At 48.1% G+C, this 24,962-nt stretch overlaps 2 protein-coding genes across 14 annotated transcripts in view; both read left to right on the top strand.

Annotated features, from left to right (window-relative positions):
• Positions 1 to 8,591, top strand: part of PDLIM7 (PDZ and LIM domain 7) — a 60,683-nt gene extending 52,092 nt beyond the window's left edge. For all 11 annotated transcript variants that reach the window (XM_061617617.1, XM_061617616.1, XM_061617615.1 and 8 more), the window contains 6 exons: positions 3,053 to 3,111; positions 3,495 to 3,735; positions 4,195 to 4,375; positions 5,387 to 5,507; positions 6,781 to 6,896; positions 7,329 to 8,591. In XM_061617617.1, coding sequence (XP_061473601.1) covers positions 3,053 to 3,111; positions 3,495 to 3,735; positions 4,195 to 4,375; positions 5,387 to 5,507; positions 6,781 to 6,896; positions 7,329 to 7,415 — 805 coding nt within the window. In that variant the 3' untranslated portion in view covers positions 7,416 to 8,591. The remainder of the gene's footprint in view (positions 1 to 3,052; positions 3,112 to 3,494; positions 3,736 to 4,194; positions 4,376 to 5,386; positions 5,508 to 6,780; positions 6,897 to 7,328) is intronic.
• A 2,660-nt stretch (positions 8,592 to 11,251) lies between these two features.
• DBN1 (drebrin 1) overlaps positions 11,252 to 24,962 on the top strand; it is a 40,082-nt gene continuing 26,371 nt past the window's right edge. For 2 of the 3 annotated variants that reach the window (XM_061617628.1, XM_061617629.1), the window contains exon 1: positions 11,252 to 11,674. In XM_061617628.1, coding sequence (XP_061473612.1) covers positions 11,589 to 11,674 — 86 coding nt within the window. In that variant the 5' untranslated portion in view covers positions 11,252 to 11,588. Of the gene's footprint in view, positions 11,675 to 12,409; positions 12,433 to 24,962 lie in introns of those variants that run through there. The other variant, XM_061617630.1, reaches the window with a different exon arrangement.

The raw sequence follows: 24,962 nt of genomic DNA on the forward strand, positions 1-24,962 counted from the left end.
TATCCTGACTTCCTTTTGGACGCAGGTGTCGACTGGCAGTCCAATGCTGACATTCTCCCTTCCCTTTCTCAGTATTTTAATTTTGAGGGATAAATGTGAACTTCTCAGTGCAGGCCCACACCATGAGATAGCAGGCAAGGAACAGAACGGTGGTACATGAGCTTGTCAGGATTTTGCCTTCTGTTCCTGTGGGATGAACTGAAGCAGCCAGTCATGGAGTGTTTCCTAAACTCTTTTTATCTGTTGTCTTGATGGCATTGTAAGCAGAGTCCTTGGATAGATTAGGTGAGATGCAGCATACACGATGGGATTTATATCTTTTACGTCCAACAAGCCTACCCCCTCGTGCATAGCATCCCTTTGCTGCTGCCTGGAAGAATTGTATAGTGCAGCTTTTACTGATCTATAACATTTCTCACTGAAGGTGGAGAATCTCATGTTTGAATAGTCTCCCACACACCGACCCCTCTGTTAAACAAATGAACGAAACCTCTCTGCGCAAGGAGAATGGGTATGGTGAGAAGAGAGATTCTAGCCTAACTTTTTCCTCGACACAACTGTTTCCTATGTACAGGGAAGGTAGAGGGGTGTGTGTATGTGTGTGTTTTGGGGGTGAGTTGGATGGCATGTTCAAACATATATAACCCTTCACCTGCATTCTGAAGGGTACCATTCAGGGAAAACTACACACTGCATTTCTTCTTGTGTTGGGCTACTGGGGGCTGTGTGTGCCTTGCCCCCCTGGTGGGTCCTTCCTTCCTTCCATCCCATCCCAACTGATTACCCAAGGGCCTCAGAAAGGGGAAGAAAGGGCTTCAACAAGGACATGCATCCTTTTTCTCCCTGGTTTTCAGGTTTGCTCTTGGAACGGCTCAAGATACCCCTCTTCCTTATATGCAGCTCTCCAAACCCCATACTTCTCTTAATAAATAATAATAATAATAAAAATTTATTTTTTGGCCGCCTATCTGGCCGAATGAACGGCCACTCTTATTCTACTCTCCACCTCCCTACTTGGGGAAGGTCCGTAGCTCAGTGGCAGAGCATCTGCCTTGCATGCAGAAGGCCTCAGCTTCAGTTCCTGGCTTTTCTAAGTAGGGCTAGGAGGGAATCATGCCTGAAATCCTGGAAAGCCACTGTTAGTCAGTGCAGACAGTACGGAGCTAAATGGACCAATGGACTGACTTGGTATATGTTACTTGTGCTCCCAAGCAGACTATAGTTTGTTGCTCTTGGCTAGGAGAAGTATTTTGAGTCTCATGTTCCCTTCTTCCTGGGTCATCTACTGGAAAATGGCTGCTTCCACAACTGGGCGACTATTTCTGTCACATCACAAGCTGCCCCCTCCTACCTTCCTTCACATTCTCCCCCTGCAGTGGACCTCGCTTCTGTGTCTTGTGACCTTGGGAGTTACCCCTGAACCCCACCTTCCGAATGGTGTGTCTGCTATCTAATGAGCCATGGACAGGCCAAGGGGCCATCTTTCCATCAGAAGGGAAGGCTTTAAGATGTGGGGCAAGTGGCACAGCCTTGTTGCACAAGCCAGAGAGCTTTGGAACATTAGGCTCCATAGGGCCTAGTTTTGGTGCCATTTGCCAGAGACCGATGTGCAAGGCAACCTGCCTGGGTATGTTTCGTATCGCTAATATGGCATTGTCTAACATCTCCCACCCCAAACCTTCAGAATATTTAAAAAGGTGTTGCATAGAAGAGGACCATATTAGCCTTCAGAGGAGAGGATGAGAAGTAAAATGTTTATTTTGGGAAGGTAGGATTGGGGTTTGAGGAAAATCTTCCACTAAAGTTTTAAGAATGTAGTCTATTTAACAGTACAAGATGGCTGGGGAGCTGATGGTGAAGTTTCAGCCTTTCATTGTTTTAAAGCAAAGTTGGGACAGGCCTCTGACGGCACAAAGGCTCTGGGGTGGATGTAGCCCTGTGCACTTGCACTCCCATCAGAGCGGGTGGTGGAATTTGGTGTGTATGTCTGAGAACAGTGTGCTTTTAATTTGCTGTCTTGAGTGAACCTATGGCAAGTGATGAGCGCACAGCTCCTCAGGTTTAAGTGGCTGTCAGCTATTAGTGCTAAACTGTGCCTGGTCGCAAAACAGACGGGTGTCCAAACACTGTGACTACCTGGCCTCAAGTGCTTTTCTTACTTGATAACGACCATGTCTGTCTGTTTCTTCTTTCTTTCTGTCTTGGCACCTCCTGTTCTACTAACAATTTTACACAGACCTGTCCTGCTGCCTGAAGCAGGGAGACTTGGGAGGATATGCTGTTCCTTCATATTGATGTCGTCACTGTGTTCTTGCACCATTGGCCACTTTGGGGACCTAGGAACTGTCCCAGGAAGGCAGCCACTTCTTGGGTAGAAGAAAAGGAACTGTTCCTTAAGCAGAACCTGCTCACATATTCTGTCTGCCTCTGACTCAGATCCAAGCTGTGCTGTGTGGTTAACAGTAATGCTTTTGATGGATGTGGTGATCCCGTGCAGAACTTGTGATGGTATCCTACCTTTTTAGGAAAGCAAGCCAGGTCCAGGAGTCCTTGTTCTTTATCTTTAGTGTACGTGATGGCTGCAGCCATTGTGCTCATTGTTTGAAAGGGGAGGATGATGCATGTTCTTCCCTCCTTCAGGGCTTGTTTAATTGGGACTCTCCTTTGGAGAAGGGAAGATGAATGCTCCCTCTGCACATAAATGGGTAGAATATCTTTTGTGTTAGCTTGCCCTTACATCTTTGGCAACAGGCTTTGTAACTTCCTCTTAGCTTGTAAGGACCCCTTTCCTCTTAACACTGGTCATTCTGGGCAACCAAACCAACCAATAGGGGTCACTGCTACATAGTGGGTACGGGCATATTTTTGCTGCACACATCTGCTTCAATGATGCTCTTGTTTTGCCTGCCTCAACTTCATTCCTGCTGTCTGAGCCCCTTGAGGAATGAAAGTATTTAGGACTGGCATTCCTCCATACACTGACTTGTTAATGGCCTGGGCAAGGTGTGGGTAAAGGGCCCAGGTTGTCTGGAACTAATTGGTTATTCTGTAGCCAGGTCTCCCTACCGGATCTGTCTTCTGCGCCAACCTTGAAAGTGGAGCCTGGATATGGTAAGCTGGGAACACTGCAGCAGAGGCAGCTTGCGATTATGAGCTCTGAGCCAGGGTGCTTGCTGGGCAAAACTTTAGGGTGCTAGTACCTGGTGTCTTCCATGTCTATAGTAGACTGTTTCTGTGTTAACTTCCCCTCATTATGAAGCAATTGGCAAGCTTTATATTTACATATGCATGCATGTAAATTAGCCCTGGCCAGTTGCCTTCCTCTGTGAGAGATGGTCTGTCCAGCCAAGTCCAAAAACAGATCATTCCCAGTGGATAGCTCAGACTCTAGATAAAGAGACGAAAATCTATCCCATGCAAGGTTCAAATCAGAAGGGCTAGTGTATTGCTGTGAATGTGGAGTACCAGACAGATGCTTTGTATAACCGTTCCAGGCTCTGCTGCTCCGAAGCCTGCGCCTATCTCGGGCCCTGCCAGTCGCCCACCCTGGGCTGTAGATCCTTCTTTTGCCGAGCGATATGCCCCTGATAAAACCAGCACAGTGCTGAGCAAGCACAGTCAGCCAGCCACGCCAACACCTGTGCAGAACCGCAGCTCCATCGTCCAGGCCGCACAGCAAGCTCCTGAGAGTGCCAACAAAACGCCCATCTGCTATCATTGTAGCAAGATCATCAGGTGGGTGGTATAGCTGTGCTGTGAGGACTTTCTTTCTCCCTCACCCATCCTTGGAGTTGCTTCAACTTGGTAGGGTCATCTCACATACATGCTTCTCGCTTGATCTACCGTAACCTGGAGGACCAACTGCTGGCTGTGTGAACTGAGTTCATTGATGTGTTTTGAGGTAATCCGAAAGTTCTGCCTGTGGTGGCTATACCTGTGGTGGCTCACTCACACATGTATGTCTTTACCTGATGCTGCAATCCCGATGTGTGAACCAGGCCTCGACAGTGTTCCTTTTTGTATGCTGTAGGCTCACGATCAGCTTACTTCATCACGCCAGGTGGAATTTTCCTCTGACAATGAGGGGGAAAGGCCATAATAGCCTGACTTTCCCAAATAGAGAAAAGGGGTTCTGATTCAGGCCAGACTAATCACTACCTCAAAAGCTAACCTTTCCTTCTTGTTTTTCACTAGAGGGCGCTACCTACTGGCCTTGGGACGCTACTACCACCCTGAGGAGTTCACCTGCTTGCAGTGCAGAAAGATGCTAGATGAGGGTGGCTTTTTTGAGGAGAAGGGCTCAATCTTCTGCCCCAAGTGCTATGACATACGTTATGCTCCCAACTGTGCCAAGTGCAAGAAGAAGATTACAGGGGTAAGTTTGAATGGAGCACAGTCTTCAGGATAGCAGGCATGCACTCGAGCCTGCTGTCGGTCAGGGATGGGGAATCTGTGCCCTGCAGGTGGCATTGGATTCCAACTCCCAGCATCCTTCCCTGTTGGCCATGCTGGGTAGAAGCTGGAGTCTATAACACCTAGAGAGTTGCAGGTTCCACATCCCTGTTCTAAGTGTTCTCCAGCATAGAAAGAGCCAGTTATTGCTGTTATTCCCTGCCACTCTGGGGCAGCCAGAAAGATCCTGATGTCATCTGTAGTTTGTGAGGGTAACTCAAGAGCTGATGCTTTAAAGCACGGGTGGGGAACCTCCAGCCTGTGAGCTGAACTTGGTCCACGAGGCCATTCCCCCCAAACCATGCCTCGCTGCCTCACATCTGACATTGCATGTGTTGTCAGGGGTAGAGGTGGTAAAGGCATTGCTGGAACAGCTGCATGACTGAGCTTCCCCTTGAGAACTCAATCACGCAGCCAATCTCTGCAAAGAGCAGCTTTGCCAGACCTATGCTCAATGCTTAGGAAGCACTGCGATTCCCAAGTGGCCAACAGCCAGCTGCCTGTTGAACACTTTGGAAATGCTGTAGAAGGGACTTTAAAAGGGTTGAGGAGAGAAAAGGATCTCACCCACCCTGCCAAAAAGGTTCCTCGCCTCTGCTCTAAAGCTCTTGAACTAGGGCTATCTCACTCTGGTCCACACCAGATTGCTAATATAGCAGAGTAACGAAGAGCATGAGCTGGAGCTCTGTTTCAAATCTCATTTTAGCCATGAACTCAGAGGTGGTGGTGTAGCCATCCACTCTTTATTTCAACCTTCTTCCTTTCCCCAAATTTGTAATGTGGGGCTACTTATGGCCTACCCCACAGGGTTGTTAGAATTATTGAGTTAATGGATGAATGGTGTATGGAAAACTCAGTATTTTCTAAATATCCTGCATTGTTGACCTGGGAAAGTGCAGCCCTGCAGTGGAGTGACTCGTGTTCTTGTGTTTAGGAAATTATGCATGCTCTGAAGATGACCTGGCATGTTCAGTGCTTTATCTGTGCTGCCTGCAAAACACCCATCCGCAATCGTGCCTTCTACATGGAAGAGGGGCAGCCCTACTGTGAAAGAGGTAGAGAGAAATTTGGTTGTGGTTCCCATAGAGTCTCTCTTGGAAGTCTTCTAGGTAGCCTTCCATTATTATTCCAGATCTGTTAAACTGGAAGTTTGCAGGAGTAGCCAGCACCAAAACAGCTTTCTCTGGAAGGGAGTAGGGGATACACCACAGAAAATGTTCCTAGTGCTGGCTTTCTTGTCTTGAGTGACAGGAAGAACTTAGGGAACAAAACACTTGTAAGTGGCATCCTCCTCTGACCCTGGTGTGGCTGCCCCTTCGTGATGGTTGCTGGGCAGTACCAGTTCTGCCAGGTTGCTATGGAGACAGATAGAGTAGTACCTGCATCACAAAAGCATGCTGTAGAGCATGCTGGGAAATGTAGTTCTTTCCTTTCAGTTCTGACAAACATGGCCCTCTTCTGGAATATTCCAATGGGAGGAGGGTTATAGGGGGAGAAAGACTTCACAAACAAAGTAGCCTCCCTCTCCACCCCCACATTATATGATGCTATGAAAGAATCTGGAGTTCTCCCAGATGAATGAACAGCTGCCTTTCATCATATGCTGGGTGGGGTGGAGAGGGTGTGCAGGGTTCTTTACAGCATGTGTAGCCTTGCTTGACATGACTGTGAGGGTTGTGTGCCATCTCTTCACGGAGTCTTTAGTCTTCCAGGCAGCATCTGTTGCTTAGCTCAGGAAGGGTTCTTATTTTTTTAAAAAGCAAAGAGATGGGGGAGGGGAGAGAACAGGATTGTGGGATAAAAGAACTACAGAAAGGGAAGGGAACTTAAAACAGGAACAGACAACTGTAAATCAGAGTGGAAGGCATTAGTGCAGCTGATATATTTGAGCAGGATGGAACCAGTCATATGTGAAGCAATGGCAGTTGAGATATGGGCAGAAAACCAGATGCTACCATCACAGTGGGAAGTCTGTAGCCCAGTGGTATAGTACATGTTTTGCATGCAATAGGTCCCAGGTTCAATTCCTGGCATCTCCAGGAAAGACTGGGAAAGACTCCTTGCCAGTTGATATACACAGTACTGAGCTGTATGGACCAGTGGTCTGACTTGGTATTAAAGCAGCTTCTTTTGTTCATCACTTCTCTTTGAACATGGACCCGCAATCGAACAGCCTCCCATAGCAAATATGGGGGTGGGGTGGGATGGATTTGTGCTGTGGGGATGGCCAGTGCAGGCAGTACCCTTCTACTTACCTTGGCCTCAAAATTTTGAATGCCTTGGTCCATGCATAATCGCTTCTCCTCCTCCTCCCCCCTCTGCCTCAAGATTATGAGAAGATGTTTGGAACCAAATGCCATGGCTGTGACTTCAAGATAGATGCTGGCGATCGATTCCTAGAGGCGCTGGGCTTCAGCTGGCATGACACTTGCTTCGTGTGTGCGGTGAGCCCACCTTTCCTCGACTACCCACTCCACAAAGTTCTGACTAATCCAACCCCCTACCCAGGAGTCCTTTGTTGTCTGTTATCACTTTAGGCACAATTTATGATAAAATAAACCAGAGATGTCGCTCATGGGCAGGGGCAACAATTTGCTAGTGCAAAGCTTATCTGAGGATAGTTTCTTTTCCTTGGGGTGGAGCTGCTAGGTTTGACCTATGCAGGCCTTTCTTGGTTGCCTTGTGGCAAGCGATGTCGGTGCCTCCTGCACTAGCGACACTTTGATCTGGCAGGCAACGGATGTCGGGGTGAAACTGCAGCAGGACACTGGGCCACTCCCGTGGCATTGCCCTTCTTTCTCATCCCTGTGGATGAGCTGAACTGGGTGGGGAACTGGTGCTTACCTCGCTAAGTACTTCCTTCCTTTTCTCCACAGATCTGCCAGGTCAACTTGGAAGGAAAGACGTTCTATTCCAAAAAGGACAAGCCCCTGTGCAAGAGCCATGCTTTCTCTCATGTGTGAGGAGGAAGCTGGTGGAAAAGAGGAGACCTGTCTGCCCAAGCTGCTGCTTGCCCTAGCCCTGCATTCCTCTTTCCCCCACATTTTGTCCTGGCCAGAGAGAGCAAGCTGGGCCGTCCCTAGACCCGTCATTTGACAATCATTCCTGTTTGGGGGGCTGCAGCGCTCAGGGTTCCCTTCAGTACTCTGGGAGGATTCAGTTACATGGATTTAGAGTCTAAACTTCAGACCTTTGTTCTATTTTTAAGGAGAATCCCATTCTGAACAAGAGCTAAGCGATAGGGGCAGAATCATCGCTACTCTTTCCCATGCTGTGAAGCCATAGTGTTATTTGTCAGAAGGACTTGCCTATACCTCTTGTTACTTTTGTGCTAGCTGCAGCCAAAGAGGGAGAGCCCCAGAAATGTTAACTTCCTAGCTGAAGGTTGCAAAGTTGACACCGGGCCTTCCCTAGCAATCCATTTACTATCTCAGATCTGTGCGAACACTTGCTGTCTCACCCCGTTTTTGCACAACAGCTTTTCCTAAAGCCTGGATAGGGCTCGTTCTCATGACTTCCTGCCTTCTTAGTGATGTAACTACCAACTTTGCTTCCTGTCTGCCCTTCCTTCTCTGAGAAAGTATTGTAAATCATTTCTGTGGTCCGGGCTGGCTCTATCATGCCAGTCCATTAGTACATACGTCCACATTCACTGATGGAAGACCACTCCCACACACGTTGCTCTGGTGAAATTGGGAAAAGCAAAGTCAAAATCAAAAAAAGCTCCCCCACCCCCCAAACAAGACTTCTGTCTTTCCACCTCCAGGAAGCATGTGGCTATCTCCAGTGTAGAGCATTGTGCTGTGAGTTGCAACAGACCAAGCAAAACATAACTGTAAAATGCCAAGGAGAATAGAGGTGTTGCAGGTTTCAGCCTCTTCTCCACACCAGCAAACGCCACTTCTCCTACACCATGAGATGAACATGCAGTTCACTCCCCAGCCACGCAATGCAGCATCTGGTTGTAGCTCACAGCCCTTGGGCTGGATGTGGCCCCAGAACATCCCTACCAAAGACTTGTTATTTCTGTTTTGCTCTAAATGTGTTTCCCAGAACCGTGCTGTCCGGCTGGGAGTCTTTGATTCTTTGCCACCTGGGTGGCACCTTGAATACCTAATAAAATATGTATTTTAATTCTTCATCATGTGTGTGGGCTGTGGTGATTTCTTTGCTCGCAAAGGGCAGCGTGTGGGCTACTGGAAGGGATGAACCTGGGTGCAGACTATGGGTGGATTAGGTGATGGGACAGATACTCTTAAAAACCAAGGTTAGTCCTATTTGTTTCTTCCCAATCTGAGCCCTGTCTGATCATGCTCAGAGGGGGGAAAGCAAAAGGGAATTATTTCATGGAAATATATCCATGACTTGAGAACTCAGCATTACTATAACCTGGTACTGTTGCTCTGTTGAAAAGTGACAGTTGCAGAACATCTTTGGGTGGAGTGGTAATTTCATTTCAAAAACATACTGGAAACAGTGGTACAGGGAAGCAAACTAGAATTGCCTAGCTTGGCAAGAAATACCTGAGAGATCCTGCTGGCCAGGAGTTTGATTTCATACCTTGTATCGTTGCTGGAAATTATTCATGGAAAAGCAGCCAGTCTTGGAGCAGAGGAGGGGGGAACACAGCGACCAACATAAATAAGCAAAGCTCTCTTAGTGTGATGGCTGTTCACAGCTTTACAGGCATGCTGGAGAGGATGGTCACAGTTGGGTTAAACTGAGGAAGATATTTGTGTTGGCAAAGCCATTTGTATGACTCTTCATTGGCCAAAGTTAATGACTGGTTCCAAAGAACAAGACATCTAGGGTAGCATAACAATTGCTTCAAAACCTGTTGGTGATGGAGAGTGGTATGAATTCAAGGATGCTTTTCCTTGATAACACAGTACTGGATTCAAACATTTTTTCTCCCTTTTGTAAAAAAATGAATCATTCCGTTTCTGACAACTTGGGGAAGTCTTTCATGCACTTCCTTATTTGAGGCCTTGATGCAGCATATATCTGCTGTGTTACTGTTTCTGACTTTCTGGCTATTCAGTGGCTCTTTTCTGTGCTTCTTGTAGCATGTGTGCTTTCATTCTGACTTCTGCTTTGGTGGTTACTGATCCTATATTTGGTAAGATATTTCCTTGATGTTTGCAGTTCTTGCTATGGTGAGCTACTTGGTTTGTGCTTTTTGCTGGCTTTGATTTGTGGCTTGCAGGGAACATATGTTGGGGAGAGGGGCCGGGTTGCTGTTGTCCTATCACAGTATCTTTGGGATTGCTTGTTTGCTCTATTCAGGGAGAAGAGTTTTTATTCTTACGACAATTTTGTGTGGTTTTTTTTTAAATGGAACAGACTTTTCCAGGGAGGCAAAGCATCATCAAGGTCACAGACTAGATGAATTTTTGAGGCCATAATCATATGAAAGGTAATTAGTTGATATTCTATAAGCAGAGCTTAGGACAGGCAGACTCCATTTATAAATTGCTGCTTAGGAGTAGTGCGACCTTATGAAATGTCACCACCAGGATTTCTGTTTTTGTGAGAGATTGCAGGGTCCTGATCTTTTGGAGGGGGGAGGATTAGGCTTTGCCAATTGAATCTTGGAAACCCCAGGCAAAAACTGGCAGACAGCAAAAGAAGCAGGAGGGATGACATGAATTTTAAAAAAGCAAGTGACTTCTCTTGCGATCCTAGGCTAGGTCACCTCCACAGCTGCTCAAATTAAGTGCATTTCTGCTAGAAAATCACGTGGGCTTTGGTTGGAGGAGCCAGGTGACTGAGAAAAGAAATGCAGTGCTAAGGGGAAAAAATCCTCACACTTGAAGAATGTTGGCATCTACTTTGCAAGGTGCCATGACAGCCCAGCTCTGCCCACAGTTCATGGGAGTGAGATTGTGTCTGACTTCAAGGTCTTCTCTGAACATGACTCAGAGAAACAAAAGTGAGACCCAGAAATCCTTCAAGAGCTCTCCAGGTTCCTAAAACAGCCAGATGAGTAGCCATGGTGGGCTTACAGAGAGGATGCTAGCTGATATAATTATGCCAGTCTTGCTGATTATATCTACTTCTGGATAGAATGAATGATCTGTAGGGATTACTAAACAGCCTTTAGGTTCTATTGGCTGAGCATTGTAGATCACTCAAAGCTTGGTCCCAATTGCTATGCAACCTGCCCAGAGTGCTAGTGATAAAATGGGATTGCTCCCACAATACCACTTGCCTGTACACATCTCCCACTAAATCAGGAAGCTTTTTTTTCTGCCACACAAAGTACAAGACCACAGTCTTAAATGCAGTAACTGACTGCAGTGGGGACTTTATTAAAAAGTAAAGTGCATAGGATGAGGAGTCAGTTCTGACTGATGCTACAATATTGATGCAGTTGGAGTGTTGGTGTAAATCAATGGTGCTGTGGCTCTGCTCAGTCTGCAGGGTAAACATCTTGGTCAATTAAGTTATCAAACTTAGTGATCCTTTAAAAGTAATTTAAATTACCATAGTGTATTGGCTGGGATTTGCCATACTTTCCAGACCTATAACTAAGGCGCAACCATTAACTATGTACAGTTATCCATCATACATATGAGTGCTTTTGAACATATGACAGAGTGCCCCTCTCTCCTGAGTGAGGACCTGAGCGTCTTTGCTGCTTTAGCAGCTATAATCGGTAATTGGGCTGAAAGTGTGAGATTTTCCTATAGAGCAGCCGATGTTCGGCCCTGACATCTGCTGTTTTTAAAAACTTAAACCCGGCGGCGCAAATGGTTTTAACTTTCTCCTCTTTCTCTCAGCACCACCATGTAAGTGGATCCACCACGTATGTGGTGCCTGAAGTGAACCAACTCAAGATGGCTGATTCCAGCAGGCACCCACATGTGGACAAATCGGGAGGACGGTGTTGGTGTTGGGCGAGATCGCCAAGGGGTGGGAGGTGGAGGCTGAGCCTCAGCAGGCGCTAGGACCGGGTGTGCTAACAGGCGGAGCCTCCGCCCCTCGCCCGCCTGCCCGGTTCCCTCAGTTGCTGATACTGCTGCAGTGTCTCCGAAGTGAGCAGGCAGGCGGCCTGTCTCTATCCGAGCGCGGCTCCTTCGCTGCCCCCCCCCCGACGAGCCCCAGAAGCAGCAGCATCCCCCACCGCCGCCGGCATGGCTGGCGTGAGCTTCAGTGCGAATCGCCTGGAGTTGCTGGCCTCGTATCAGGAGGTGATTGGAGAAGACAGCCCCACCGACTGGTAAGCACCACGGGGAACGCGCGATATCCAGCTCTTTGTCCCCTGGAGGGGAGGGGGCGGTGGCTACAGCCGTTTTGTGCAGGGGGGCGTGGGCGGGGTCTGCCCGCCAGCTTTCTCTGGGGAATCGCAATTACAGCCCCCCCCCAAGCGACGCAGAGGGTGATTCAGGGAATCCCGCGCCTCCAGCCACCGAGATGCCCCCAAAGCTGGCACATGGCTGGGAGGGGACGGACTGTAGTAGCCTGAGGGAAAGAAGCCATTAGCAGCCCAAAATGGTGCATTGGCAACGCGGCCAGGGCTGGGAGCTGCTGGGGCGAGCTCTCTTTTGTGGGGCGAAGGAGGGCACTGCTGGAGGATGCTTCGGCAGCATTTTACAGTCTGGGTCGGGGGCGGAAAAGGGATATTGAACAGCATCCCTTTTAGGAGCCCATGCTGCTGTTTTTTGGGGGGGGCAGCTCATGAAAGCCTCAATGGCTCTTTTCTCCTCTTTCCCAGATTTAGGGTGGACGGCGCGCCCTAGTAGGGTGGAAGTCACATCCGTGCCAGAACACCCCCTTCCCTCCCCCCCCCGCGGTATCGTTTCCTTCCACCCTGGGCGCATCGTTTCGGCTGCGGCGGGGGCGGGTCCCCGCTGTTCCTCTTCCACCTGCCCCTCTGCCTGCGGAGCTGTCCTGAATCCCCGTGGTGTCCTCCCAAGCCAGCCCTAGGTCATCCAGCTTGCCCCTCAATCCCAGGATGCGCTTATCCCGCGGCTCCGGGTACCAGTTTTTCTCTCTCCCCCCTCCTCCTCCCTCCCGCCTCTCTCCCTTTTTGGGGTGAAAGTTATCTGATAGAGACACGCTACACAAAGGAAGGTGGGGCTGGCGAGGAGGGAGGCGGGGGTCTGAAGGCTTGAGGGGAGGGGCTGGTGGGCTGTGAGGAGTTGGGAAGGAGGGATTTGAGGGGGTGAAGGAGGGGGGACGCTGAGAAAGGAGTAAAGGGGGCTCTCCACAGGCAGCCATCCCAGCACAAGGAGGAGGCGTCGAGGGCCCAAAAGTGTCGCATCCTTCTAGCGCGGCTGAGGCCTGGATGTGCACGTCTGCATCTCTCTGGCAAAGGGGCTTTTTTTCTCTCTCCAAAGGAGGTGATGGCAAAGGCCCATCCCTTTCCACAGTGGGTTTGAGCTGGTGCTCTTCACAGAAATGACTTCACGGTTATTTTCAACGTGACCCTTTCTTGTCATCTCTGGGCCTGCCTGTGCTGCATAGGGAAACCTTGATTTGAAGGCTGCCTGAGAGACGAAATGGGAGCCGTCTCCTCTAAAGCCCAAAACAATAGGCTTGTGCTCCTTTTTTGCAGCCACCTAAGTGGGGTGTTAATGAGGCCTGCGTGTTTCCTATTTCCAACCAGGAGATGTTCACACTCTGTCAGGCAGAAGGTTCTGAGAGTCTTCATGCTATTTTCCTTTACCTTCATAATGCCTTGAGACTTACTGCAAAGGATAAAGTAGTCCACAGATCTCTGCAGTTGTGGCACAGGCAAGTGAGGGTTATTCCCAGGTAGTTCAGTGTCTCTCTCTTTTTGTGCAGCAGAATTTCATAGAGGTTCATAGACAGCAGTACTTCAGTTGCTAGAAAGCGTTTTCCACATTGTCTCCTGTTAGATGAATTGATTCTGCAATTACAGAGCAGTCAAACAAGTCCTTAATATGCACCACAAGGGAAGCCGATTATTTTCAGAGTTTAGACCTGGGTTCAAATCAGGGGCCACCTATAGCCTCTTTGGGGTGTTTTAGAACAAATCACTCTATGTTAGCAGCAGTTTGCCAATTGCAAAATGGGAAGGGAGACCACCTTTACCTTCTTGTGCAGATGAGCCTGTTAAAGAATAATGGAAAGCCCTTGGTACAGTACATGCACTATGAATATGACTAACAACAATTGGAACTACTATAGACATCCTGGGATGTACCAAGGCAGCTTTCAGGAACTTTGCTTTTTAAAAACCTAAGAATTGTATTCAAATAAGGCATACAGAGTAGACCCATTGAAATTAATGAACCTAAGTTAATCATATCTATTGACTTAGATGGGCCTACTCTGAGTAAGTCTAGCATTGAATACCAGCCTAAATGATCAGTTCTTTCCACATCTTAAAGAAATCAAATCCATAGTGTGCTTGGATTTTTGTTTTCTTCCAGAGTTACTAACTCAGAAATTGAAACTTTTGAGATGTTAATATTGATGACTCCTGTGAGATTTCGTTTACCCTGAATGACTTTCTCAGTCTGCACTGACATCCAGTGTTTTCTCTCTGTACAAATAGTTTCTTGCATCTCCTGGATCCACTTCATGTTATCCCTACCACACCCTGCTCTTTCTGTCTGCCAGGAGTTCTGCTTGCTGTATTATTGTTGTGGTTTTCTCTCTTTCCGCTCAGGTTGCTGAAAGCTCATTTGTCTCTGGGAGGCAAAAATCCCTGTAAGAGTGCTGTGCACTTTGTGATGCACCACTTCACTTCCAAGGGCCATTTCTGACCTCCCTCCTTGCTGACCTGGGGTGGTGCTGGCATGCAATACTATTCCAAAGGCAAGGTCTTTTCAAATGCTAGTTGCCCTCTTTGGGAGTGGATGTCTTCTGCTTCAAAAGCTGAAACCAACACAGTTGCTTTCTTTCTGGCCTGATGGGCCACTGCTTCCCCTCCTCTATCTCTGGAGCTGCCTACGTCAGCAGCACATGGATCACAGAGGGACAAGGCAACAGACAGAACTCCTGTTGTGCCAGCTAGCTCCATGTCGGCTTGTGGTGAACCATAGAGTTTGGCCATGGCTTTTCTTTGGATAGTATAAAGCTTCATCGGTGCTCTTCCTTGCTTCAACCTGACCATTTATAACTTTGCTCCCCTGCTAGTGCAAATGGAATAAGCTGTGTGCTGTTATCTATTCTCCTCCCCCCTCCCAACACCCCACTGCTTAATATCACAGTGACGGCCCGTGCTTCTTTGTAGCTTCCCCTCCGCCTCCGCTTCCCCCCCCTCTAAACCAGAAGGTTTCCAGCTGCTTCTCTGTGCTTGCTTGCTTCCCTTTCAAAGCCCAGACACTGTAGACACCCCTCTCTTGTTTCCAGCCTGGAAGCCAAGCCTCATGGCCTGCTCAGCTGCTGAAGAGGCATCCCACAAATGGCGCGCGCACACATTTGCAAACAATAAGGAGGATGGCTGGTTAGAGCACATAGTATGTGTGAAGCTTGTGGTAGGAAGTGGGGGGGGGGACACAAATGGGAAATTATAGCAACATTTTGCGGGGTATGTGTGTTGACAATGTGTAGAGGGGGGAGCACTACTGTGCTCCAAAAGGCATGGATCTGAGATGGAAGGACAGGCTACCCTCAAAGACAAAAGCAAGCTAAGGGATGCAGAGGGTGAAGATGAAGTAATCTCTCTGCTGTCAGACTTGACAGACTGTGAGCCCTTTGAAGCATGGGCCAGTAATCTCCACACACACACACACCAATATATACTGAACAATGCACACACATCAGGGAAGTGTGTGTATGCCTGTGTCCCTCCAGATCTTGTTGGACAGCAACTTCCATCACCTCCAACTATTGGCAAAGGGGTTGATGGGAGTTGGAATCCAGCAATGTCTGGTGGTCCACAGGCACATCCTCATCCCTGTAATACATGGATGGTGCTATTATAGATTATATTGCTTAAGGGCTATTGGAAGACACGCAGAAGGAAGAGCCAAGCAAAGTTAATAGGCACCCATATTGAGACACCTGAATCTGGGACAATGGACCATTATTGTGGGATACTGAATAGCAAGCAGCAGATTTGGGCCACAGGCAATGGGAGAGGAATCAGTACTGCTGGCAAGGACTCAAAGAGGCTGATGAACAGGGGAGGAAAAGGTCAACATGGAAGGAAAATCTCTTGAATAGAAAATGGGGTCACTGGACTGTTGTCTAGTGCTATAGGTGGGCTCAGTGCTTTGAGTATACTGACGGATTTGTCTCCAAGGCAATGTTTTCTGGTCTTAAGGAAAAAAGAGCACAAAGGGAATCTAGCTTGAGCATACCCTAGTGCCACTTCAGTGAACTGCTCACCTGATTCTGATCCCGCCTGAAATAAGGGTGTTTGTCTGGCAATTGCCAGGGTGAGGTCCAGCCTGTAGCCAATAAGATTTCAAGAGTACATGTCCCCAGTGACTTATTTGCTGGTCTTTTTATGTCATATTTAGTCTCTAGCTCCAGATTCTGAGTGGTTTATGAAAGAGATTCTTGCATCTTCCAAGTGAACAGACAAGGTTTAGAAGTTCAATATATCTTGGATCAGAGTCAAAACAAATTCCTGCCAGTGAGCTCTGTAGCAGTACTCTGATTTTAGTGCCCAGTCCTGTGTCAGGTTGAAGAGGAAGAAGCTAAACCACTACCACCCCTCCACAGATGCAGCATATACATTACAGCCTGGATAGGGAGTCTAGCCCCCTGGCCAGCCTTGCCTATTCAAAACAACTGCTCCAGGCGGCTTCATACTTTCTGGGGCTTTAGTAAAAATATTATTCAAATTTCCCCCACTTCTACCTTGGATCCTGGAATTGGTCCTCCTTCCTATAATTATCTTCTTTTTGTGACTTGACTTCTGTTTACATTATTGTGCCAGCCGACTTATTTATCACTTTTAGGCCATTTTATCCCATGCTTCCTCCAGGAACCTCAGTGAGGTGTACATGGTTCCTCCCCCATTTTATCCTCACCACAACCCTATAAGGTAGGCTAGGCTGAGAGAGACTGGCCCAGTGAGCTTCATGGCTGGGCAAGGTTTTGAACCCTGGACTCTCTGATCCTAATCCAACCCTCTGACCACTATATCATATGGGCTCTTGCCTCCTGCAAGAGTCCCTCCCTCCCTTCCTGATTATTTGTGTGTGTGTGTGTGTGTGTGTATTTTGCAACTCAACCATCATTGCTTTCCATTGTGCCACTGGGATCCTTACTCTGTTGGCTGTCCTTCCTTTGTCCCCTCCTGCTTCCTGAGCAGCAGACGCAATTGCATCAAGCTGGCCCTGGGAGGGAAAGGAAGTCCCATCTGGTGCTGTACTGAAAGTGTTTACCACCATCACCCCCACCCATGCAATGTGCTTTTCCAAGGAATTTCCTCACTTGGTTGTTAGAGATTGTCCCCACTTTGGAGGCCCAGGACAGGCCTCTGACCAGTTAGCTGTGCCCGAATGCCTTGGTAACAATAAATGATGGCAAAGACAAGAGGGAGCTGCATCAGCAACGGCTAGGGCAGAACACAGAGCTGGCAGCTGGAGATATTTGGGGGGGATGTTCAATGGGACTGAGAGACATAGGCTATGGAATTGTGATGGCTGGGTAGTTTTTTGGAACAGATGAGTTCAGTGGGTGGGGTTCAGGAAGCCATGTGGCTCAGGAGATGGGGGAGCTTCAGTGTAGAGGGAGCCATTGGGCCCTGAGCCCAGAGTGGGAGAATAGGATTTGGAGGTAACAAAGATCAAAGTAGAGCTTGTAGAACCATCTTGCACCCGCTACTGCCCTCTGAAGAGAAGAGTTGCAAGAGAGCCCCCAATACCTGACTCCTAAAACTGTCTTGCAAGTGGAGGTTCCTAGCTCCCTCTTCCTCTTTCTGTCTCTTGTTTTTGAAAGGCTTCCTCATTTCTGGGAGAGGTTTCCCCAACATCTCTATGGCCTGAACCTGCAAGAGCTGGGGCATGGGGTATGGCACACAGGGGAAGCTGTATTCATTTGGAGAATTAAAATGATGCTGCTTCTCCAGACAGACAAAGTGGCTAATGAAAGATCAAATGCTGTGAGGACATAGCATGAAAGTGCAACGGCCACTCCCTGCGCGCTTTGCAATTGCTCTGTGCTTAATTTCTAATAGCCCCCAAAACCATGCTGCTTAATTCTAAATATGTTGGGACAAGTGTGACTTGATCGGTGAAGGGATGCCACATGCCGCATAACCAGAAGCATGTTCCAGGATTCAGCACTTGACACTTAAAAAAAACTAAATCTGGGGCTGAACTTTGGCACAAATTAAGTCCTGCCTGTGCTTCTAGGAAAGAGGGCTGAGAGAGCCTGTTCATCCCTTCTTCTGGATCAAATTCCCTGGAAGATGCTGTGTGAGCCAGCTGTGGGTGGATGGGGTGGGGATGAACAATAACTTCTTTATATAGTGGACCCCACCCTGGTGGGCCAGCAGCTGTCAATGCACCAGGACAGGTGGTCTGAGAAATTCAAGGCCAGAGTGGGGAGAAGGGCACCTGGTAAGCCCCTGTAGCTGAAGGTCAGACAGCCTACTGGGGTGGGGAATAGGCAGTAAATCCCCAGGCAGGCAGTGCTTGCTTGCTGGGCTCTGGGGCATCAATTCAATTACCTGGCAGGAGCGACTCCTGATTGAGAGCCACAAAAAGTGCTGAACGTGGCAGAAATGGCTCCTGGTTGAGCAAGCATGCCAAGGAGGACAAAGATTCTGTCTGCGCTGGGTGGGGCAGAAAGTGCTGGCTCGGCTTTGGTGCTGCTGCCTCCCATCCACCTGTGACCATTTATAGAATTGGCCCACCTGTGTGGTGCTGGGCAAGGTGGTGGGGAAATTGTAGGATACTGGCAGCCCTTGTGGAGTGCGGTTGGATTTAGTGCTTTCTGAAATATCCAGCCATCGAAATTGCACATCACACACATGGGATTGCTTGGGAGTTGGAACCCAGAGAGCTGGAGAAAGAATGGGCTAGCACGGAAGAAGTGGGGTGTGTGTGCTGAGGTGGGGTGTTGGGGGTGGTGAGGGCATTGTTTGTGTCCCTATTTTTTGTTGCCTTGAGGTTATGTTAGGACATGTGCTATTTGCAGGACATTTATTTATTTATTATTTGATTTACATCCCGCCCTTCCTCCCAGCAGGAGCCCAGGGCGACATGGTCCATGCTGTGCAAGTGAGGACTGTGTTGGAGCGCAAACCTGGGGATAGTAGAGGCTGCAGGATAGTACTGGGGAATGAATCAACAGCAAGAGTTTTTGTGGTAGGGAGGGCAGTCCCAGGGCTGCAATATGCTGATGGCCTCAGTCCTTGTGTTACTTTTTCTGAGAATTCCTAAATGCACTCCTAAGGTTTCCCTGTCCTTAGGCTAAGCTTTGCTTCCCAGTCTTGCCCCTTCCACAAAAAGGGAGATTTAGTGTAGCTATTTCCCTCCTCCTCTTCTTCCTCCTGTTGCTTAGGGTCGGGCGGTCCAAGCTGCCCCTCCCCCTTGCGGAGGCTGCTGGGGCCCATTACTTGATCAGAAAGGAATTTGGTGCTGTTTTCCTCATGCCGGCTGCCTGGGGCTCACGGTGCATTAGAAACACATGTGCATGGACAAGGGGCTGCACAAGGGTAGTGGTAGTGGGGGTCTGCTCCTCTCCTTTCCCACTGCGTGTCAGCAGAGGGTGTGTGTGTGTGTGTGACAGGGATTTGTGTCCTGTTCCTGCTCCGTCTGTAGAAACCTGGAGTTATTTGTGAGCATATGCTTGCAGTGGCCCTGGTTGTAGAAGGCTGGTTTTCCTGAAAACGTTTTTGTTGCCCAATGCATTCAGCCCCCTCTCCTGATATAAATTCACGGCAGCTGGGATAAGTCAGACCCTGTGTGCAGAAGGGCTTCCTTTTTGAATTGTGGCCTAGTGGCAAAGGGTGTCGCAATAGTGATATGTTATGCCCCGCTTGTGGTTAAAGAGGGGGAAAAGGAACATGGTTGGGTGGTGGGGATTTATTTTTGTACAGAGAGAGAAAATAAAATTGGTGACTGCTGTGGAATAGGTGAGTCCCCACTCAAAGAATACATATATCTCCTTTTAGGAAAATCAAATGCACCCTTCCACAACACAGGCATTATGAAAGTCTTAAGTCAGCAGGAAACCAGATGCTCTTGGGTGGGGTTGATCAGAGACTCTTCACTTCTGCTGTCTTTCTTTTTGGAACGTATCACTCCTCCACTCTCCTCCCCTTTCCTTTTGACTCTTTTCATAGTGGGATGATCCAGAGCAGAAGCTTAGGCCTTGCAGCTTCACTCAGACTCATTCCTAGGAAGCAGGACATTTTTTAAGGAATTGTTGCTGAGTGTCCATTTTATCGTTTTAATGGCTTGTACATGCAAGTCTCTCTACCGTGTACAAGCCCTGACATTTGGGTTGAGGCGAAAGTGGTTCAAATGGAAAACAGCAACAGGGAGTGAATACAGCCTTACAAATGCATTTACACAAGTCACTAGCCAAGCAAAATCCTTACTAGCCTGCCCACCCACCAGTAAATACATGAATTAGAAAGCAAAATAAAATTAAAAACAGCTACTTGTGATCCATGCCCTGCTGTAGCAGAATTCTTATGAAAAAAAGATGCAGAGAACAAGATATCACAATCTATAGGGACAGAGATTTTGTTAAGAAGTTTATCAGAAAGGCTGGTGGTTTGTAATAACCCTAATGTGCTACTTTTTCTGTTCAAATTTGCTAACATTTTATACCTCTACTCAGCACTTCAGTGGCTTCCAGTCTGAATTTGTGTTCTTGATTCATTAAGTTTTATGTGTCCAGTTGTGTTGACTGGGTGCCCATTTGGACACACAGAAAGCGTGTTTGCCCTCCCCCCCCAAAGAAGGATTGATGGATATGGCACTTGTATCATTGGACATGATGCGGGTACAGCAGCTATAGAGGTGATGAAGAGTGCAAGAAAAAGGGCAGCTGGCAACCAATGTGGTGTAGTGGTTAGAGTGTCAGACTATGACCTGGGAGACCAGGGTTCAAATCCTTCCACTTGGCCCATTGGGTGTCCTTGGGCCAGTCACCAACTCTCACCCTAACCTACATCACAAGATTGTTGTGAGGATAATAGGGAGAGCAGGAGATCCATGTGCGCCACTTTGGAGGAAAGGTGGGATATAAATGCAATAATAAAATGAAGAGTGGGAGGGAAAATCCCAGTTTACTGCTGCCCACCCACTGTACTGCCTGCTGCTGGAGCTGCTGTGTTGTGCTGATGAGAGGACCTCAGAAGGCCTCCAGTTAGTGTAAGGAAAGCAGCTGCTGCTGATCCACTTCCATTCCCACCCATGGAGACAAGAATTATACTCCAGGACTAAGTTCTATACAGCCCCTGCCAGCAGCCTAATTGCTTAATGCAGAGATTGGGATGGGGGGGTTCTGCTGCCCCACTTGCATGATGGTGCTGTCTGAAATTCCTGTGATTTGTGAAAAGGGTCTAACTCTTTCCTGTCTACTCAGATTCAGATGCCTGCAGGTGCCCTTGGAAAGTTTGACTCCAGTACTGCTGGCTTGGGGGAGGGGGATGGACAACCTAGCAATGACTGAAGACTGCTAAAATTACCTACCTATTGTCTGAACTAAGGTCAACTCTGTTTTTAGTACCAGGCTGGGCTGCTTTACAAGGTTACCCGGGAAAAGGGGCATCATGCTCTGTGATTCTCCCCCCCCCCAATGCAGGGTAGCTTCCTTTTCCCAAGGCTGGAGCTGAATAGTTCAGACTGAAGCACTACATTTTGCAGTGTAGTGTGGAGGTTACAATTTCAGACTAAGACCTGGGAGACCCAGGTGTAAATATTTGCTTGACTATGATACTTGCTGGGTGACCTTGGATTGGCAGCTACCAATCTACCCAGAGGGGGAGGGGGAGCATGACCATGCCCTGAGCTCTTTCTATTAGAGGAAAGATTGGATAAAAATGTGTCACTTAAGTTTAGTTATCCTTTTTTTTATGCAACGATGTAGAGATCAAGCATAATTCCTTCTCCTCTCCCCTCCTCTTACTTAGGTCATTTTTCTGACAATTGTTTTTAAAATGCTTTTTCCCTCTTAGTGGAAACATTGTGGTCACCCTTGAACTAGCTGCTATAGCACTGCATAGCACTGCCAAGGTGGACAGATTATAGACTTTTTGTTGGAAACCGTCTATTTGTGGCTCTTTCTTTCTTTTTGTTTTTACAAAAGGGTACACTTGCATTTCAGCTCTGAGCAAGCACAGCGTGCAGTTGTAACTTCAAGTGGGGCGGAGGAGGGGAAATAAGACAAAACATTCAACTGTAAATGGTAGGTAGTGTCTGCGGTGGAGTGGGCTGGGGTGAAGGGATGCAGATTTCCTGTTTCCTTTGTGCCCAGACTGCAAAAGGATAGCATAGCAAGGACACTCGCTGCATTGCCGCAGGAGGACACTCTGCACGTGTAAACGTGTATATCTCCATTATTTTTAATAGAATTCCAAATGTTGCTCAGATGGGCTTTGAGGATGCCTCATGGTCCTTGGGCAGTTTGAGCCCCAAAGTCGTCTGAGCCAAGCTTCTGTTTCACCTTCTTTATGTGTCAAGATCCTTTCCCCAGCCACTTAAGAGGGGCAAGCAAGCTCCTCCCAGGCTTTTGCCAGATCAGCTTTTATTATTCCCAAGGATGGTACTGCAGCAAAGCCTGCTTCAGAACCAGAGGCCATGGTGTGTGTGTGTGTGTGAGAGAGCAAGAGAAAGAATTAGAACGGAGACACCAGTCCAGTAGGTAGCGAGGCCCTCCAAAGTTGATCAGCCCATATCAGTTCCTTATGTGCACAATGCTTCACGCCCAATTAAAGGTGTTTTTAAAAAAATAATGAAACACCCTGAATTTCAAGAATGAATTTGAGCTGTTTCTACGCTAGACTGAACACTAGGCTAGATACCAACTGGGTAAGGTCAGTTCTAGAGAGCTAGCATCTTCCCTGTGTCCTCATCTTCACGCTAATTCAAGATAAAGGAGACCAGGGATTTGCCCCTCTGCCTTTTGCTTTATTCCAACACAAACCTGTTTTGTCCATTCCCCTGATGTGTTGTGCTGATATTTCTACTAAATTTTAGTTGCTAAGCTGGTTGCATCACTGTATAGTAATCATCCTCCTGCTTCTTAGCACTTAACAGGGTGAACCAGCTGGGTTGTTAGCACAGCCCCTCTGGACGTGCATGTCTTTGTTAGCATGGAGGTTTCTTGGAGAGGAAAGAACTAATTTAATCCAGCCACGGAAACTGGGTTACTGCCTTGGTAACAGAGTTTGGTGTGTGTGTGTTTGGAGGATGGCACAGGTACACTATGTGGAGACTGGCATATCTTGAGGAGTGTGATAGATCATGTCAGAGGGGATGTTATGGGTGGTAACTAATCAGTGCCTCTAATACTCCTGCGGCCACCTTACACACAGTACTTTCCAGCAGAGCTGGTGTGCTCCCTGGAGAAGAGTATCAGATTCCTAGCAATTGAACTGAGTGGGTTGAGTTCTGGGAAACTATTATTCTTCCCCACCTGCAGCAAGGGATACACTTGCTGGGGCGACATCATCTGGCAGGAGCCCAGCAAATTAGTAAGCAGAGCTCATTACCCCTCTGTAAACCACATTGTCTGGACAGGCCGTAAGTCCCCTTGCTTTCTGATGTGCTCACATCCCAAGCTGCCCTGCCAGTCCCTAGTCTGTTGTTTCTTCATTCTGAGCAATGCCATGTGCCGTGACGTGCCCTTTGTTGATGCTTAGCTCCATATGTTGGTTCAACCTCATTGTTAACATCAAGACTGCAGTGAATCCACGGAACATTCCACCCGACTAATCTCTGGCTTTGATTGTGTGTGTATGTAATATGTAGAATAATTGATTATTTCCAACAGGAAATAATACAGCCCAGGATGAGGCTGGGAGTGTTTTTTCTCTAGATGGACTTTGAGGACCCTCTAGTGAAGGTGAGTTACCACAGGATTGCAGTGGATTGTTTTTCACAGCGTTGGACCTTCTGGGATCCCTAAAGCAGTGGACATAGTCCTCTCTGGGAGGAGCCTTCCAGTGACTTTTCACTTGTTATAGTCTTTGCTGAATGTCCCCAGGGCCACCATTAGAATATGGAAGACTCCTGGGCTTTAGAATACCTGTACAATCTCCTTAACTAGCTAGATGTTAACCTGAAGGGCAGTTTCCCCAAGCAAAGCAAAATGCTACATGGTTACCTTTTCTTAACTTCTTCCACATACATTGGCCTCCAAGCCCTGGCATCTGCCCCATCTTGCCACCTTCTGGAGCTGGCTTTGCCTATCCTGGCATGTTTGCTGGTTCTAAGTTCCTGTGTGGGCTGGGCCAATAAAGTTGTGTGCCACTAAGGCCGTTTGAGTTCATGTCCTGCCTTCCTCAGAGTCGCTGGCTCCAGAGGTGTACTTGATCAGTCTTCTTCTATTGGAGCTGCAGCTACATTCCCAGGAAGAACCTGGTCTGAGCTGCCAATTAGGGGATTTGGCTGTTTGGATTAGAGGCCACTTGTGCCATTATCTGGGTCTGGCTCCCTGCAGGGTGGCTTTTGCCTTGCCTAGCCAGCCTTGGGAAGGGCACTGCATGGCACTGTCATGCCCTGGGGACTGTGGGGAGGGTGGGCACAAGAACCTTGCAGGGTGACTCAGGTGGGGTGTGAGCCGGATGTTTAGCACCCCACTATTATGTTGTTTTCTTTTGACGCCTCTCCTTCAATCCTCTGCCAGTCCCATCCTGAACAGCTTTGCTGATACTTTCCATGCCAATCCCTGCCCCTGCTGTGCCACCCTTGGCTCTCTTCCCAAAGTCCTCCCAGGGAGCCATGAGCCTTTGCAGAGGCTGGAAAGTGTGGTGTGGTTGGGTATATTGGATTGTCTTTGGCCCAAGGTTCATTCAGCTCCCTTTGTTGAATTTTCCTGCCTTCATCCATGAGGGCTCAGAAGGGATTGCTTTTTAGCTTCTTTTCCTTCTGTCCTGGCTTGTGCTGGGTGCAGCGCCCACCCACACAGAAATGCTTGGCCAGCACATGGTCTGTACAGTGAGCTTTTTGGTGCTGCGGCAGCTTTTCTTGTGCATCCACTGAAGGTGGGGAGCAGAGTAGAGCAAGGGGGTACATTGTACCATTTCTAGTAGCACTAGCTGGCGAACTCCTACCCAAGGGGCATGTGCTTGTTCCTGGACAGAAAAAAAGGAAACCACCAGCTCTGAAGGCTTTGGAGCACAGATGGGGAACTGTGCCCCCCCTGAATGTTTCTGGATTCCCAATTGCCATTGGCCCCAGCCACCATGGTCAATGGTCAGGGATGATGAGAGTTGGGGCCAGCAATATCTGGACAAATTCCCTATTTTTGGTTTAGGTGCTACAGCGGGAAAGGTTGTGGTTGGGAGTTTCCCCATGAAACAACAGGAATGGATCTGGGCCAGGGGTTTTAAGGGTCGACCTATACCCTGCACTTGAACTTCACAAAGACCTCTTCCCAAATGCACATTTACTAAG

This window comes from Rhineura floridana, chromosome 3 (genome assembly GCF_030035675.1).
Source record: "Rhineura floridana isolate rRhiFlo1 chromosome 3, rRhiFlo1.hap2, whole genome shotgun sequence".
Lineage (NCBI taxonomy): Eukaryota > Metazoa > Chordata > Lepidosauria > Squamata > Rhineuridae > Rhineura > Rhineura floridana.